The sequence below is a fragment of the Rattus norvegicus genome, chromosome 11, assembly GCF_036323735.1.
Source record: "Rattus norvegicus strain BN/NHsdMcwi chromosome 11, GRCr8, whole genome shotgun sequence".
NCBI lineage: Eukaryota > Metazoa > Chordata > Mammalia > Rodentia > Muridae > Rattus > Rattus norvegicus.
In genome coordinates this window covers 78,477,054-78,493,609 of record NC_086029.1, presented here as the reverse complement: position 1 = coordinate 78,493,609, position 16,556 = coordinate 78,477,054, and the positions used below count along the sequence as shown (strand labels likewise).

Sequence of the window (16,556 nt, the reverse complement as noted above, 5' to 3'; positions counted from 1 at the left end):
AACTTCGGACCCTGTTTTAAACTGTCACCTTCTCCAGAACCTTATCCATTGAGGATGACACACACTTATTATAAAGTAAGCAAAATACTCTGTAAGAGACCGCTTTGTCTTAATTAGACAAGGCAAGGGAACAGAAGGTTTTATAAGAATGCACGTATTACGTAAATGCAAGGAGAAAAGCAAGGTAATTTAGTATGAAGATGGATGCAGCGGGAGCCCTGGAAAGTTTATTCTTTTAGAAAAGTTCCCACCATTTTTGTTGTTAATCAGGAAACACGTGGTATACATTAGAAACAGAGAGTGAGTACAGTGCGGTAGAAGACAGCCTTGCCTAAGACCGCCATAAATGCTACCAACTTGGAAGAAAAGGGATGTAGGGTTTTTTTGGCGGGAGGGATTATAGTTGAAGATGCACTCACAAGGCAGGATGAAGTCAGTCTGGCTTCGGGAGCTAACCGAGCCCGTTAGATTTACCTCAGCTTGGCACAGTCACCTGAAAGGGAACCTGAACTGAGGAAAGGCCTCGTGAAGATCCTGCTGTAAGGCGTTTTCTTAATCAGTGATTAAGGAGGGAGGGGCAGCCCACTGTGTGTGATGCCACCCCTCAGCTGCTGGCCCTCAGTCTGCAGTACCTGGAGAGCAGAACCCCTTCACGACCTCTGCATCGACTCCTGCCTCCAGGATCTTGTCCTGCTTTGGGTTCAGTGATGAACTAGGATGTGGAAGTGGAAGCCATCAAACCCCTCCCTTCCCAACATGCTATTTGGTCATGGTGTGTCTTCTCAGCAAAGGCACCCTAGCTAAGGTACCACCACAACCGTGCTTCCTGCACTCAATTCTTGAAGTTTAGTACAGTTTGGACATGGGGACGAGTGGAGGAAATGTCGAAGTGGAAGTGAGGAGACTACAGAGCCCAAGGTCTGCAGGGTAGAGAGCTGGGGACCTCGGAGGCCAATTGAAGTGAGCGGAGGCAGAGAAAAGGCAGCATGAAAACAAATGTTGAAGTGACAAGAGAGGGGAGTCACAGGGTCCAGGCTTCTCAGAAACAAAAGTGCCACAGAAAGGAGGATGTGGAGAAGGTTTAGGGACTCTTGAGAGTAACATTTAGAAGGGTTACTCGAAGGTTAGGGGTAGTTAGAACACAGCTGACTGGGTAAGATGGCCCAGTGCGGGAAAGGCCAGTGAGGTAGCAAGAAAGTGGAACTGATCCTTTGTTTGAGACTGTTTCTGGTTATGCTTGGTGGAGCGTTCGTTATTCAGATGGTTTACAAACGCCTTCAGCGCCTATAGTGTCAGGATGGCTTCCAGCACTCGGCTGCTACCACAGTGCTGTTAGAAGCATGGGTGCACACGCCTCTTCAGGGTCTTACTGTTGACGGTCTTTAATAAAAAAAAAAAAAAGCAAGGGAAATAAATATCTAGTTTACTTTTAGTTAACTAGTTTACTTTTAGTTGTAGAAAATGTATTCAGAGGCCTCTCGAGTCGGATCACAGTATTTGGGGAGAGCTTTTGAAGACACTATAAAGTATTTGGAAAGAGCATTAGTATTTGAGATTCCATCCTTTCTAGTGTGATTTAGAACGCAGATTTACTTTTCCTCATATTAAGTTTAAAACCAGTACTATTCTTGAATTCGTTAAGTTTGAGTTTCTTAGGCTCATGTATGTGTGTGTGCAATGTATGCGTGTATATGTATGCTTGTTCACATCTGTGTGGGTGTACAAGTGTGTGCATGCTGGCATGTAGGTATAAGTCTGAGAATGCCGGCTGGCTTCTTCTTCCGTGAATCTCTATGTATTGAGACAGTCTCTGGTTGAACCCAGAGCTTGCTGTCTGAGATACTCAGGTTAGCCAGATAACCAGGAGGACTCCCTTTCCCTGCAGCTCCAGACTGGGATAGCTTATGTGACTTCTGGGGATCTGAACTCTGGTCCTCACACTTGCATGGCAAGCACTTTACCTGGGGAACCATCTCCCTTACCCTTATGTGCCAATGTTTGAGAAGGTGACAAAGTGTCTGGGTCAGCTGGGGAAAAGTTCTAAGTGTAACATTGGAAGAATCATGTATTTACCCCAAGCTTGGCAGTGACGTGGTTAAGTTGTAACTGCCACAGCATTAAAATGTGGTGTTTTCTTCAGTAGCAAACGACCACCTTGAATCCTTGAATTCCCAAGATCTTTTTGTTGTTGCTGTTTTGAGACAGGATCTTTCTGTGTAGTCCTGACCTGGAACTCCACAGGTAGGCCAGGCTGGACTGGAATTTACAGAGATCTGCCTGCTTTTGCCTCCTGAGTGCTGGGATTAAAGGTGTGCATCTGCACACCTGACTACCTACTGATCACTTTACTTGAGCATTATGTTACCTTTTTAGGAGAACTTTCTTAGTTTGTGTCGACATTTCAAAGTATAATAGAGCATTTTGTTTGTCCAAGGATTCCAAACTCTCAAGTGGTTCCACCTTAGCCTCCTGAGTGCCGGGATTACAGGCGAGGGTCTGTAGTGCACAGCCCTAGCTCGTCCTTTCCTTAGATGTGATTCTGTCAGGTTTTAGACCTGGCTTAAGCGACACTTGCTATTTGTCCTAATAGCCCTCGTCCTAATGGTTTTACATTTCTCACGTGTGTAATAGCTGTCAAATGAAAGAGATTCTGTACCTGTACAGATTTCAGAAAGCTCCCCATGCCAGGGTTTTGTTGTTGCCCTGTTTTGTTTTGTTTAAATCCTGTTGCACTGCTCTGGGAATTTCTGTATTGTAACTTTTAAGACAGCTGCACAACTTTTACTTATGATTTCTTCATTTGTATTTTCTAGTGTGAGAGACAAATTATTTTTAACTTATTTTATCAGTGTTTGGAGAGGCTTCTGAAAAATCTAGTAAATGTTCTTTATTCTCATCTTATTCTTAATTTTAGATACAAATCTAAATCAGATTAATCACTAAAGCCAGATCACTAGGAAATTCAGAGAAATTAGTTTCAAAGTAAAAAAAGCTTTGCATGGCTTTTTTTTTTTTTTTTAATTACTCAAAATAGCAGGTCACTCTCTTATGTTTCAGCTCTCCCTAAAAAGTTAATGATAGTAACCAGACTGCAACAGACAGGGGAGCCATGCTGGCTTTACCTCTTTTCTTTGTTGTTGTTTTATTGAATATGCAGTGTTTGAAGGGAGAATAGTATTGTGCAACATCTGGATCCTTGTATCCGTGTCTTCGCAGCAGTTTCTAAACCATCTAATTAGGAATCCCTGCTTGCAAGTTTGGACCTAAATACATTTCATCTTTAAAGGCTGCTGGGAATTTTTCAGAATCTTTACAGCTCTTTGCATGTATTCCTGGCATGTAATGACTGGGTATATCCTCAGGCTACTTAATTAATAGGATGTGGTCTTACATCCTTCTCTTACAGAAATCTTGAGACTTAAACTTGCCAGTTTAATGGCCCAGTTTATTGTTGATTAAACTATCAGAAGCCAAATGAGTTTTATCTCACACCCGATGGAAATACTGTGGGCTGGAAATTCTGTGATAGATGGAGTTTTCTATTACGATAACCATCTGATTGCTTTTCTTCTTCCCCCCCCTTTTTTTTAACACACATTTAATAGCACTTTTCAGTCACTTGGCAAATGTTTGATCTGTATACTTGTCACTAGACCAGCCAGCTGCTTGCTCAGCAAAGTTTGGTTTGGGCAGACTTTCATTACATCATCTCTGGGGTATCCAAGATTTTAGATCACAGCAGTAAAGACATTTAAAAAAAAAAATCCAGCCTGTAAATGTCTTTGATGCTGTTCTGTCAAAACAGTGTTCATGTGTTAGTACTGTCTGAGTCTGTATTTGTAGAAGGGTGTATCATCCAAGTGTGAGAACTGTCTGTGGGGGACATTCAAAACTCATTTGTTGGCTCTGGTTTAGGAGAAGGACAGTAAGTCAGTTCCTACCCTGGAAGCACCAATACATCTGATTGTCTTTGCCTGTCAACATTCTAGAAGTGTGATGTTCAAAGGTTAGAAGGGAGAAATGGCAGGCAGGTCAGAGCCGCCAGGATTTGTAGGGTCGAAGCCACAAAGCACTACAAAGGGAGAGGAAGGATGTCCCTCAGTGTCCTCCAGGTATGAACTGTTAATAACAATGGAGTCTTGACTATAAAGACTTACTGTCATAAAAATAGAAGTTTGTGGTGACTGGCACAAAGGGGAACATCTTGGCCAGACTCCGCAGTTTCCTTTTGTTTCCCATGCCAGCTGTTAGGTCTGTTTTCAGGCAGAGTAGGTACCGGAGAGGAGGGAGGGTAAGGGCCAAATGCTGACTCGGGAGCTAGCAACACCTACTCAGTACGTATATAATAGGAACGCACGAGTGCACATTCACACACACACAGCTATAAATCTTTGTCTGCTCCTGTCCGCAAAGAAGTCTGAGAATTTTTTAGCCATTGCTCCTCAAACATAGTTCTGTTGTTAAGGAATAAGAGGGGGTGGAGATAAGCACAGGGAACTGGGTTCAATATCCAACACTGAAGAGGAAAATTAAAACATCAGGAAGAGGGGAATGGGTGGTATTAGGTTGGCAGACAACTAGTAGCCTCTACTGCAGGTATAACATGCCTTGTGTTTCCACAAATGTTCCTGTCTCACCCAAAACATGTATGGATTAATACCTGCGAATTGATTGGGAGGTTTCCGCCACCTGTATCTTTCAGGCCATAGTCTCTGATAATTTATTTCTCTGCTGGCAAAGTGAGCCAGTTCAAGCCTGATTAGATTACATTAAAGGCCGGACTCACCGGAAAGCTGCTCTCCTGTGGGTGGGTTCACTGGCCCCAAGGAAGGAAGCCAGGAAGTTGTCCTGGGAAGTGAGAGGAGAGTGGGGAAGAGAGAAGGGAGTTCATGCACCTGGAGAGAGAGGAGAGCCTCTGGGGGCTGGGAAAGGGGGGGAAAGGGCTACATTTTATGCAGAAGAGCCTGAGGCCAGGGTGTGCCAGGTAGGGACTGTGGGTGGCTGGGAGAACCTGGAGGCCTGGTCAGCTTTGGTATGTAAATTATACACTCCTCTTTGTTATGTAAATTACACTCCTTGACTGGTCGCTTGTCCTGGAGTCTGAAACCAAACTGTCTATGCTGGCTAGAGTTTTGTCATCTTGACACAAGGTCATCAGAAAAATGGAAATCTCAACTGACAAAATGCCTCCATTATTAGACTGGCCTGCAGGAAACTCTGTGAGACATTTTTTTTTGATTAATGAGGGAGGGCCTAGCCCAATGTGGGTGAAGCCACCCTCTCGGCAGGTGGTCCTGGATTGTATTAAAGCAGGTCGAGCAAGCCTGTAAGTGCCCTCCTGCACAGCCTCTACTTCAGTTCCTTCTGCCAGGTTCCTGTCTTGAGTTCTAGCCCTGACTTCCCTCAGTGAAGGACCATGTAAGCAAAATAAATAAACCCTTTCCTCCTCAGGCTGCTTTTCGACATGGTGTTTATCACAGGGATGGAAAGCCAAAAGGGGCATTCGGACATTCCCTCGCCCTCTTGCACCACCAACTGTCCCCTCTCTCCTTTTGTCCCTCCCTGAGCCCCTCCTGTCTCCTCAGCCAAGGTTCCAGGCAGGTCCCACGGTTTTCACTCTCTGCATTGCTCCGAGTAAAGAGCACCAGGCTTGGGGTCAGGCCTGACTAGCTTATTTGCTGTTGGCTGGTTCATTTACCTCTGGGCTTCCTTCTTATCGTTTGGCCTCTGCATTTTATAGGCTTCTTAGAACAGCAGAGGGACACTGTGAATGTCTGGTATTGTGAGGATGGTATTCAAAGTCACACTTTCTGTCTTCCCCACAGCAAAAGGGCTTCGCTTGTCTTCCTTATGGCAGAGACCGCCTCTGCCTTCTGCCGCATCTTCCGGCCCACATCTCTGGTTGGAATGGCCTTTGATATTTTTAGTATTGATCCAACCCTACTGTCACCACCTTCCTCATGGACACCTTTTGTTATCGAGAACTTGGCTTTGGTAATGACTGAGTCAGTTCGACCCCACTCTCCTGAATCCACTCATGTTTCTATACTTTTCTACATGTTTTTAATTCTTAGCATGCACAATATACCATGTGGTTTTCATAATTTGGAAAGTATTTTGGGAACATTAGGTATCTACACTTTGAGCAGCTGTAGTGTGGATTTAATTAATTTGTATGTTATTATGATGTATATGCATGTATAGGAAGTATATTACTTTAAATTAGAGTGATGTCTACAGTATGAGTTACTTGTTACTGAGATGTGGCTGGTTCTTTGAGACTTTGGCTTCATTTCCCCAATTATTTCCCAAAGCACAGTTCTAGTTTACACATATGAGCATAGAGCATAAGTGTATTGTTTCTTTATTGTTGCTGCTCGAGAAGGGTCTCTCTGTGCAACCTTTATGGCCTGGCGCTCAGAGATCCACCTGCATCTGCCTCCTGAGTGGTACGGCCCTCCCTTTTGAATATTGACCCTGGGGCCTACCTCATGCACAGCAAGCAGTTGGCCCCGGTAGACACCGGCTCTATTTTCCATTGTAGAGATCAAAACGTGCCTCTTGACTTGTTGATTATTTAAGATTAAAGACATTTGGAAAACAGCTAGTACAAGAAAAGTCCTTGACTTTCCTTTCTCTTTCTAAAATCAAGAAGTCAAACTCCCACTGGAAAGGTATCTTCCCATACCAAGGGAAAGGAAGGAAAAAGGAAGCCATTCTTACAACCAGAGATGGCAGTCAGCACTGGCAAAGCTGGATGAGAAGACTTGTTACGGGCCCAGGCCCAGACTCTTTACCTAGTCCTGCTTCCCAGGTCACCTCTCTGTTCTTGCCTGCTGTTTTTTTTTTGTTTGTTTGTTTGTTTGTTATTGTTGTTTTTCTTTTTTTCTTTTTTCTTTTTTTCGGAGCTGGGAACTGAACCCAGGGCCTTGCGCTTGCTAGGCAAGTGCTCTTCCACTGAGCTAAATCCCCAACCCCCTGTCCTGCCTGCTATAAGCATCGAGCTCTAAGTCCTGTGGGTCTCCGTTTTCCTATGAGGGCTCCTAGGCGCATGCAAAAGTTACTAAATAAACTGAGTGCTTTCACCTGTTAACTTATCCCGTGTCATTTCTAACAAGAGACCTGTAGGGTAGAAGAGAAACTTCACCTTTTTAGCAGTATAACAGAACTTAAAAGTATATTATTGTTGTTGTTATTATTAAGGATGATTGTATGCTTGTGTGTGGGGGGTGATACACACACATACACACACACACACGCGCGCGCACGCGACCAAACCTAGCTTTTTATGTGGGTGCTGGGATCTGAGCTCAGGTCCTCATGCTAATGCAGCAGGGACTCCTACTCACTGAGCCATCTCTCCAGCACTTTAAAAATATTAAAACATGTGACTCATCCATGCTCACACACAGGGACTCCAGGCACTCCGATTTGATGCATTAAAGCCATTGTACTAAACACTGATAGGTTAGTGCGAGTTAAGACTTTCTGTCACAAGCAGCTGTGTGAGGGTCCTTTTGCTCTAGTCAGAGAAAAGCTTAAGTAAGCAAGGAGCTACATGCAGTGCCCTGACTCTTGGCCCACCTGCATGCCAGAGGCTTGTGATCTGAGCTTTTAAACGTGTAGATCTGGGCTCTGAAAGCCTCAGTCAGAGCTTACTGATCTGTGCTTCCAAAGCCAGAGATTTGTGCTCTAGACCTTGAGAAGTAGGGGCTTACGGCTCTAGTCTCTCAGCCCTAGATGCTCAAGTCAGATGCTGACTGGAGGCTCTGAGTATTCAGGGGCTCAGCACTGGGCAATCTTAGCAGCTCTAGGCTTTGGGCATCTGCTCTCTCAGCCCATAGCCCTGGACCACTCACTAGAACACTGCAGCCTCCTGTAAGCTGCAGGCTGAGCTGAGGGCTTATGGCATTGGGAGGCTTGGAGACTGATAACCTCATAACCACTCTCTGGTCACCTTCTAGCTGCAGCCGTGACTGGATGCCTAACGCTAACCCCATCTGCTCATAATGTGCATTTATGGCACTGAGCACCAAATACCGTTTAGAAGAGGCTCTGACTGAGACCTGATGTTGCAGCTCGAAACGACAGTCTTTATACAGGAGGGACACTTCTCAGATTGACCAGAAGAGGGGGGTTGGCTGGCTTGTGTGCAGCTTCTAGGCGCGCCAGTCACAAGTCTTACATGTGTACTACGGACTGAGTTTCTAGAAAGAGAAAAGAACTGCACCTCTGCCGAAGTTTGTACAAGATGAGGTTGGGGAGATAGCTCAGTGGATAAAGGGCTTCCTGTGCAGGCCTGAAAACGGAGTTTACATGTTCAGAACACATATAAGGGCAGGCAGGGCAGGGCAGGGCAGCGCAGCCTGTAATCCCAGCACACAGGGTTGAGGCAGAGATTCCCAGGGCAAGCTGCTGGCTAGAGAGCAGGGCAGTGAACCATGGGGGCTGTTGGTAGAGAGATACCAGTAAAGACACCTCACATCAGCCTCAAGCCTCCACATGTACATGCACGTTTGCACTTGTGTACCACACACATGAACACACAGGCATACATATGTATGTTCACTATATACATATATATACACCAAAAGGAAAAATAAATTCTACATAAAATGACTGATGTTATGGAGAGTTCAAATCTTGTAGACCAGAACCAAATCACCAAGGGCTATTTTTTTTTTAAAGATTTATTTATTTATTATATATAAGTACACTGTTGCTGTCTTCATTCACACCAGAAGAGGGCATCAGATCCCATTACAGATGGTTGTGAGCCACCATGTGGTTGCTGGGATTTGAACTCGGGGCCTCTGAAAGAGCAGTCTGTGCTCTTAACTGCTGAGCCATCTCCCCAGCCCACCGAGGGCTATTTTTAATCCCTGTGAAAACCATTCATTCATTGCCCACCCCTGTGTCTGACCTAATATTCTTGTGATTGTCAAAACCTTTACAGCTTGTTCTTAGCAAACCACTACCTCCCAGTCCTCTGAAGCTAAGAATGTAAATGAAACACACAGCAGAATTTGCCTTGCTTCACTGAGCCCCGCCTACCTGTGATTCCCATCACTGCACTTGGTTAAGGCCTTGATGAATGACTTCCTTTCTTCTGTAACTGATAAACCACCATGTGGCCACCTGTACAGTGGGACATGGTGATTCCGGTGGACTGAATCTACTCCCATTTTAAACTCCATTTCTCTCTTTGAGTGCAGAGCTGTGCTCTTGCATGGATGGGTCACACTATCCACAGATGCCACAAGTTTATTGCCAAGTTACCAACCGGAAGGCCCTTCCCTCCTGTCCTGAGTGAGACTTAAAGGATAGGTGTGGCTATCTAGAGTTCATCAATGCTTGTCTTGTCATGGCTGAAGGGAAGTCTTGTGGACTAGGACAAGTAGGCCAGTAGCTGAAGCAGTTGTGGCATTGGTGGCTAAAGTGTTCCTTGCAACTAGAATGAAGTGTTCTTGAAGTGACTGGGGTGTATTTGTGTGGCCTCCCTGTCATGGTGACAGTCTAGCTGGTAGCCCCCTCAGGGGCTGTTCTATTGACAGCATCATCTTTAAGGTAACTGAATACAAATGAAGGGTCTGTCAGGTACCCATGAGGGTAGATTGACTGTTGTCTAAAGCTTTGCTCATTTCAAACATTGAATGTTGCTTTTGATAAAGACCTAACTTGAAAGAACTTTCTCATTAGTATTTCCACTCCCATCCACCTGCCCTTGAGGGCAGATAGAGCCCTCTGATCTGTGTATATAAAGTTATAACAAAAAGAAATGAAAACAAAACAGATATAGCCAACTGAAGGAAGACAGAAATGTATGCCTGGTCCCAGCTCATCCACTTTTCCTCCAAGCACCCACACAGATCTCATCCCATGCAAAGGTCAAGGTCCTTAGGTGTCACCTGCTGAGGGCTGTGAGCCGAGTCACATCACCAAGGGCTTACAGACAGATTGCAGAGTGTGGGCAAAGTTTGCATTGTCTTTAAAAACGAGCCTTACAGGAGGATCTCTGTGACCTGGGCCAGCCTGGACCTCATAGCGAGAGTTCCAGAACAGCGAGAACTGTGTAGAGACCCTGTCTAGAAAAAGAAAGAAAAGGGAAAAAGGGAGCCTTCCACTGGGACAGACACACATTACCTAAGTTCTTCTGTGAGCCCTTCCTCAGTCCTCTCTCCATTAGCCTGGAAGCTTGGGGTAGCGTGGGAATTGGGATCCTTTCTTCTTGAGATTTAGAGAATCATAGTACATGTTTGAGCATCAGAGTCCATGTGAGAGCTGTCCTAACTGGCCACACAGAGAGAATTAACTAGAAAATCCCCTGCTGGGACCATAGCTCTTTGGTGGAATGGTTACCCACATGTAAAAGGCCCTGGGAAGGAAGGAGCTGGACAGAGAGATGAAAGGAGAGACAGACAAACTGACAGACAGATGGATCTCTGTCCAAACAGATGGAGAGGGAAGATAGAGTAAATGAAACAGTAGTACATACACTATCCTTACCAAAATTATAATTCTGTAATTTTGAGACAAAGTCTCACATAGCCCAGGCTGGCTTCAAATACTCTATATATCCAAGGATGGCCTTGAACTTGCTTCTACCTCCAGAGTGCTAGGATTATAGTCCCGGGCCACCATATGGTTGGTGGGCGATAGAATGAGATGCGAGGCAGGCACTGCTCCAGTCGAGCTGCATCTACAACCCATCTGCGATCTGAGCACTCATTACGTCGTAGTTTGGTGTCTCCTAACTGCTCACGCTCACAAGTGCACTGGAACCAAGGGTGAGCGTGGATCGCTGCCTCATCACTTTTTATAGGCTCTCGATATATAATTCAGGCTAGCCTGGAACTCACTGTGCAGCCCAGGTTGGCCTCATACTCAGGGTCCTCTTGCCTCAGCTCCCAAATGCTGGGATTACACTCATGTGACACCATCCCAGTGTATCTTTTATTTTAGAAACTGTAATAAAAATCAGTGTCTACCTTCCCAATTGACTACTCTAGCTTAAGGGGTTGGGGATTTAGCTCAGTGGTAGAGCGCTTGCCTAGGAAGCGCAAGGCCCTGGGTTCGGTCCCCAGCTCCAAAAAAAAGAACCAAAAAAAAAAAAAAAAAAAAAAAACAAAAAAACAAAAAAACAAAGACTACTCTAGCTTAGTCATTTTGCTTGTTTGGGTTTAAGATGAATCCAGAAACTCTGGTTATTCTAGAATAATTCTCAGCAGTTTTTTTTTTTTTATATATATAAGTATTACGTTCCAAACACTTCACTGTTTTTAAATTATAGTAGTTAGAAAGCTTTTTTAAAAGTAAAACTATAAATATTTACCAACCTTAAATTTTAATATGAAAAAAAATCACTCGAAGAATTATGTTAGGCGGTGTGGTGCCTCACACCTGCGATCCAAGTATCTGCAAGGCTCTGAAGCGGGGGATCTCTCTAAGTTCCAAGCCAGCCTGAACTGTAGCATGCGGCCCTATCTCAAAAGAAAGCAAGAATTCAGGTCTTTGAGGCCAAATATTTATCTAAAGTGTGCAGTTACGTGGAAAGATTTGCCAGAACAGAAACAGCGGCAGCCTTTTTCTCACTATAATACAGGACACAGAGACACACTCATCTGTCCATTGTCGTCTGATGCTCTGTGTTTCTCTCTCCCTAGGTGAACGTGTCAAACCTTTTACACCAGAGAAAGCAAAAGAGGTTATAATGTCTTTACAGCAGCCTGCAATCTTCTGTAACATGGTTTTTGATTGGCCATCACGACACTGGACTGCGAAACACCTTTCTAAGGTCTTGGAGGGCAAGCAGATACGATTCAGGATGGGCCTGAGAAGCACCGGCACAGGTAATCCCCACGGCAGCCCCTCCTCCGTAGCACCCAGAAATGCTCAGCAGTGCTCACCCCATCTCAAGACGTCCTTTGTGTCTAATCCTCTTTGACCACTTACCGTACAGATAGGAAACATTACAAGAAAGTGTGGGAAAATAGTCTGACCTCATACAGGGGTTTTTTTCCCCCCTTCCTTGTTCAAACAAGGGGTTTAAAGACCTACACAGAATGCAGATCTGCTAATTTATGTATTCAACACGTTGCTAGACATTGTTGTGGCCGATCGAGCTCGGTAGATAATATATATGTTAATGAGCTACTGCTTGAGCCCCTTTCCACTGAGGAATAAAATACTAGGGTAATACAGAACTGCAGTGCAACACTCTGTAACGGTATCATGTGGTGGTCCCTTCACTTGTGATTCATCTGGAACTCGTCCCCACATGCATGGCCCTAGGCTATTTATGACACCCCGTCTTGCTTATGATCTTACCTTTTACTTTTACCTTGGCCTTTATTGTACTGCGTAGGTGTGACATGCCTCCACACTGGGACAGTGAGCCTTGGCAGGACCAAGGGCCTCTCCTCCCATTGGTGCCCACCAAGGCTGTCCTTTGCTACATATGCTGCTGGAGCCATGGGTCTGTCCGTGTGTCCTCTTTGCGTGGTGGTTTAGTCCCTGGCAGCTTTGGTTGGTTGATATTGTTCTTAAGGGCTTGCAAGCCCCTTCAGCTCCTTCAATCCTTTCTCTAACTCCTCCAATGGGGACCTCGTTCTCAGTTCAATGGTTGGCTTCAAGTGTCTGCCTCTGTATTTGTCAGGCTCTGGTAGAGCCTCTCAAGAGACAGCTAGATCAGGATCCTGTCAGCATGAACCTCTTGGTATCAGCAATATCGGTCAGGGCTTGGTGGCTGTATATATACAGACTGGATCCCCTGGATGGCCTTGGACTCCACCTTCTTCCGATGCCGCCCTGTATACCTGGGGCACAGGCTGCACTGCACAACCTTGATTTTTATTTTTATTGTTGTTTTTGCCTTCCTTAGAATTAATAGATGATTTTTAAAAGGTTTGCCTTTTTTTCCCTGAACACTTTGAAAATTAAATTTTGCCATTTTTGCTCTGTTATCAGGTGAAGTGATTATCATTATCCTTGAAGGGCAGTTATTATAAAAGAGAGACGTGGTGTGTTTCTAATCTGAAGCTGTCCATACCTGTGCTCACTCTCTAACTGGCATTTCAGAATGAGTAACCTGGTCCTGTAGAAACTCAGTGTGCATTGTAGAGAAGTAATTTATATAGACCTATTAATAGCCTAAGAGGAGCTAGAACATTTCCCAGTTTCCCTTTCAGCAGCTCCAAGCTCATTTCTCCGGCCTTGACCTTGTAGGAATAGCCTGCAATTTGCTTTTGGTGTCTAGAGCCATTTTGGACTCCCGAGACAGGCAGAACAGAATTACTGTAGTTTGGCATCTCATTCTAACCACAGACTTGATTGTTTGGGTATTTTTAAATGAAATGCTAGACCAGCGCAATAATTTAAAACCATATTATATGTTTTCCTTTTTGATTTTGTGAAATAAATCTACCACTGAAGTGACTTGAAGAGAAATAGAAATTGTGGAATCTTCACACCCTGCTTAGACTCCAGACACCACAGCACTGCTGGTAACTAGTATTCGTTTGCTGAGAGAGACTTACCTGAATTCTCTGGCTTGATGTGCTTGCCTGCTTCCTAGGGTGGTAGGGCTGTTTTTGCAGAAGAGTCAGGTAACACTTAAGTCTTAAAGGAGTTTTTCAAAGCCTCTCTGCAGTTGTGAGAAAACACTCTGGGTTTTTGGTAAAGGAAGCATAGTCTTTTTTAACAATTGAAATAAAATTCTCATAGCATAAAATGTAGCATTTAGCCATTTGAAAGTATCTGATCGAACAGTGGTTAACGTTTTCACAGGCTATACAGCCCACTTTCTAAATTTCAGCATGTGTTCCTTATCCCATAAGGAAGGCCGGCGCCCCAGCAACACCAGCCTACTTCTGTCTGTCTAAATGTATCCATTCAGGATGTCCTAATAACCAGGCACAGGAGAGCCGGCCCCTGGGTCTAGTTTCTTTCACATAGCCTGTTTTCAAGGCTCATCCATAGAGGAATATAAATTGAACATCTCCAATCTGAAATGCTTTAGAATCTGAGTTTTAAGCACCAGCACAATGCTACCACTGGAAAATTCCATACCTGATCTCAGAAGGTAAAATGTATAACCTTTAAGCCTAAAATTGTATAAAAATTCTGCCTTTTGCCTATGTTACTCAAAGGAAGATTTGAAGTAGAAAGGAATTTCATAGTAGCCTTGGGTTCAGTCCAAAATATTGCTCTTTCTATATATGCGAATATTCCAAAGTCCAGAAAAATATGAAATAAAAAGCAAGCCACTTCTGAGCCCAGGCATTTATTTAGATAAGGGATTCTCTGCCGGTGTGTGTCAGCACTTCAGTTATCTTTATCACCAGTGAGATTCTGTAGGGATGAATGTGTGTGTGTCCTCTTTGCTGCTCAGTGGGTGGCAATGCAGGGGCTTCTCTGCACTTTGTTACCCTAGGATTATGTTCCCACAGACATTTGTGAAGTAGAAACTTCTAGTTCTTTGGGAAGTTAGTTATATCAAATGACACGAAAGGCTGTTTTCCTGAAGCAGACAGGAAAGGACACTTGATGAAGGAGTGTAGATATGACCCCACAGAAGTGGGAGATGAGCACTGTGCTTTGTTTCGCTTTGCTCCACCTCACTGTTCTTCACCAAAGACACGCATGTACTGGTTCACCTTACATAGTGTTGTGAAGCTCAACTTTTGGTAATGAGAGAAACTTGCCCAAGAACTGCTCCTGGGGTTCCTGCAGCAGCTTGCTGCTTTTGTGGCCTTGCCTCAGCCAGTTGGCGAGCTTGGCGGTTTCTTCAGGATTGAACTACAGCTGCCTGGTGTCTGCCTACCTAGAGGACAGGTCTGCAGCTGCTCAGTCCTGTTTGGTGTCTGCTACAGGACTGAACTGCTGCCCACGAAGATTGGGCTCGCCCCCAAAACTGCTTCTGAACAGGTCCACTTCCCCCACATCCTAATAACTTTCTCTTCAACTACCTCTGCTGGGTGGTGGGCTAGAGGAGAGGTTGAACCCTTATTAAAAGTAGGTTGCAAAAAATGTATGCCTACACATTTTAGTGTGGATTTGGAGTAGAGCTGTTTTCCTTCCTCATGAATATGTAGAGCTAGCAGGAAACACATGCACGCACGCACGCACGCACGCACGCACCCACACAAGCACGCACGCACGCACGCATGCACGCACGCATGCACGCACGCATGCACGCACGCTATGCTTCTCAACTTCCATGGAACTGCATTTCATGTGGCCTTACCATTTTACGTGCCCACTGGCTATGTAGGAAGGTTCCAGTTTTCCCACCTCCTTGCCAACACTTCTCCACCTCTTGCCTGCCTCCCTCTTCTCAACTGTAGCCATGCTGGTGTGTGTGAGGACATACTCCATTGTGGTTCTGATTGTCCTTATTTTATGACTGAGGAGATCTGGTGTCTTTTTTGTGGTTGTGTTAGCCAATAGCAATGTGTGTTTATATATTTTGCTTGTTTTCTAATGGAGGCTTCAGTTGTTGATTTGGGAGAGCCCTTTTGTATATCCTAGAGATTAGTATTGTGCATGCCCACACATGCGCAAACATGCATAATGTGATTTTTAAAAAAGGCATCAAGCATAGGATTATGGTATAAAACTCAAATTTTGACTTGGCTGTGTGACCTTGGGCAGGTCAATTAACTTCTCTGTATGTTACAGATATTTTCAAAACTAAATGATTTCATCATGTATAATATTGCATTCCTTTACTCCCAGCACTTAGAAGGTAGAGCTCTGTGAGTTCAAGGCCAGCTTAGTCAATATAGTGAGTTCTAAGCCAGCTAGAGCTACATTGTGAGGCCCTGTCCCAGGACAAAATAAATTCATATGCACAAAACATTTAGAATAATGCCTACATAGTAAGTATTCAACAAATATCACTTAACATACAAATAATTTAAAAATGAACAGTATGGTTTCTTTAATATAAAAAACAAATTGTAAAAGGCCACAAAAGTTTCAAGATACCTTGTTTGGTTGTCGTTGCTATCTTGGTTTTTTTAGATTTCTTGAGCCAGGTCTCACTGTGTAGCCCTGGCTGTCCTAGAGCTCACTCTGTAGAACACACTGGCCTTGAACTCACAGAGGTCCGCCTGCTTCTGCCTTTTGAGTGCCTCAATTAAAGTTGTGCACCACTACGCCTGGCAAATGTGTAGCCTTGAACTCAGTATCTTCCTGTCTCTACCTCCTTCAGCAAATCCTACAGATGCAAACCTGTATTTTTTTAATAAACTTTTATTGATTGCTCGATTGATTTTGTACGGGTGTTTTGCCTTTGTGTATGACTGTGTACCACGTGTATGCCTGGTGCCTTCGGGAGCCAGAAGGTGACATCAGATCCCCTGGAATTGTCATGACAGGTCTTTATGAGCTGCCGTGTGGATGCTGAGGATCATACCCAGGATGCCTGGAAGGGCAGAGTGCTGTTAGCAGCTCTCCATCCCAGCCTGCTTGTATCTAACAGGTTGTGTTTAAGAATTGAAGTGTATTGATTCTCACGGGCTGCTTTATTTTTCTCAGCATAGTCAGAGGAGCAT

At 44.4% G+C, this 16,556-nt stretch overlaps 1 protein-coding gene across 1 annotated transcript in view; it reads left to right on the top strand.

Annotated features, from left to right (window-relative positions):
• The window catches only part of Hspbap1 (HSPB1 associated protein 1), a 54,659-nt gene that overhangs the window by 6,425 nt on the left and 31,678 nt on the right, over positions 1–16,556 (top strand). Inside the window, exon 2 of the mRNA NM_134419.2 lies at positions 11,664–11,849. Within this exon, the coding sequence (NP_599246.2) occupies positions 11,664–11,849 (186 nt within the window). The remainder of the gene's footprint in view (positions 1–11,663; positions 11,850–16,556) is intronic.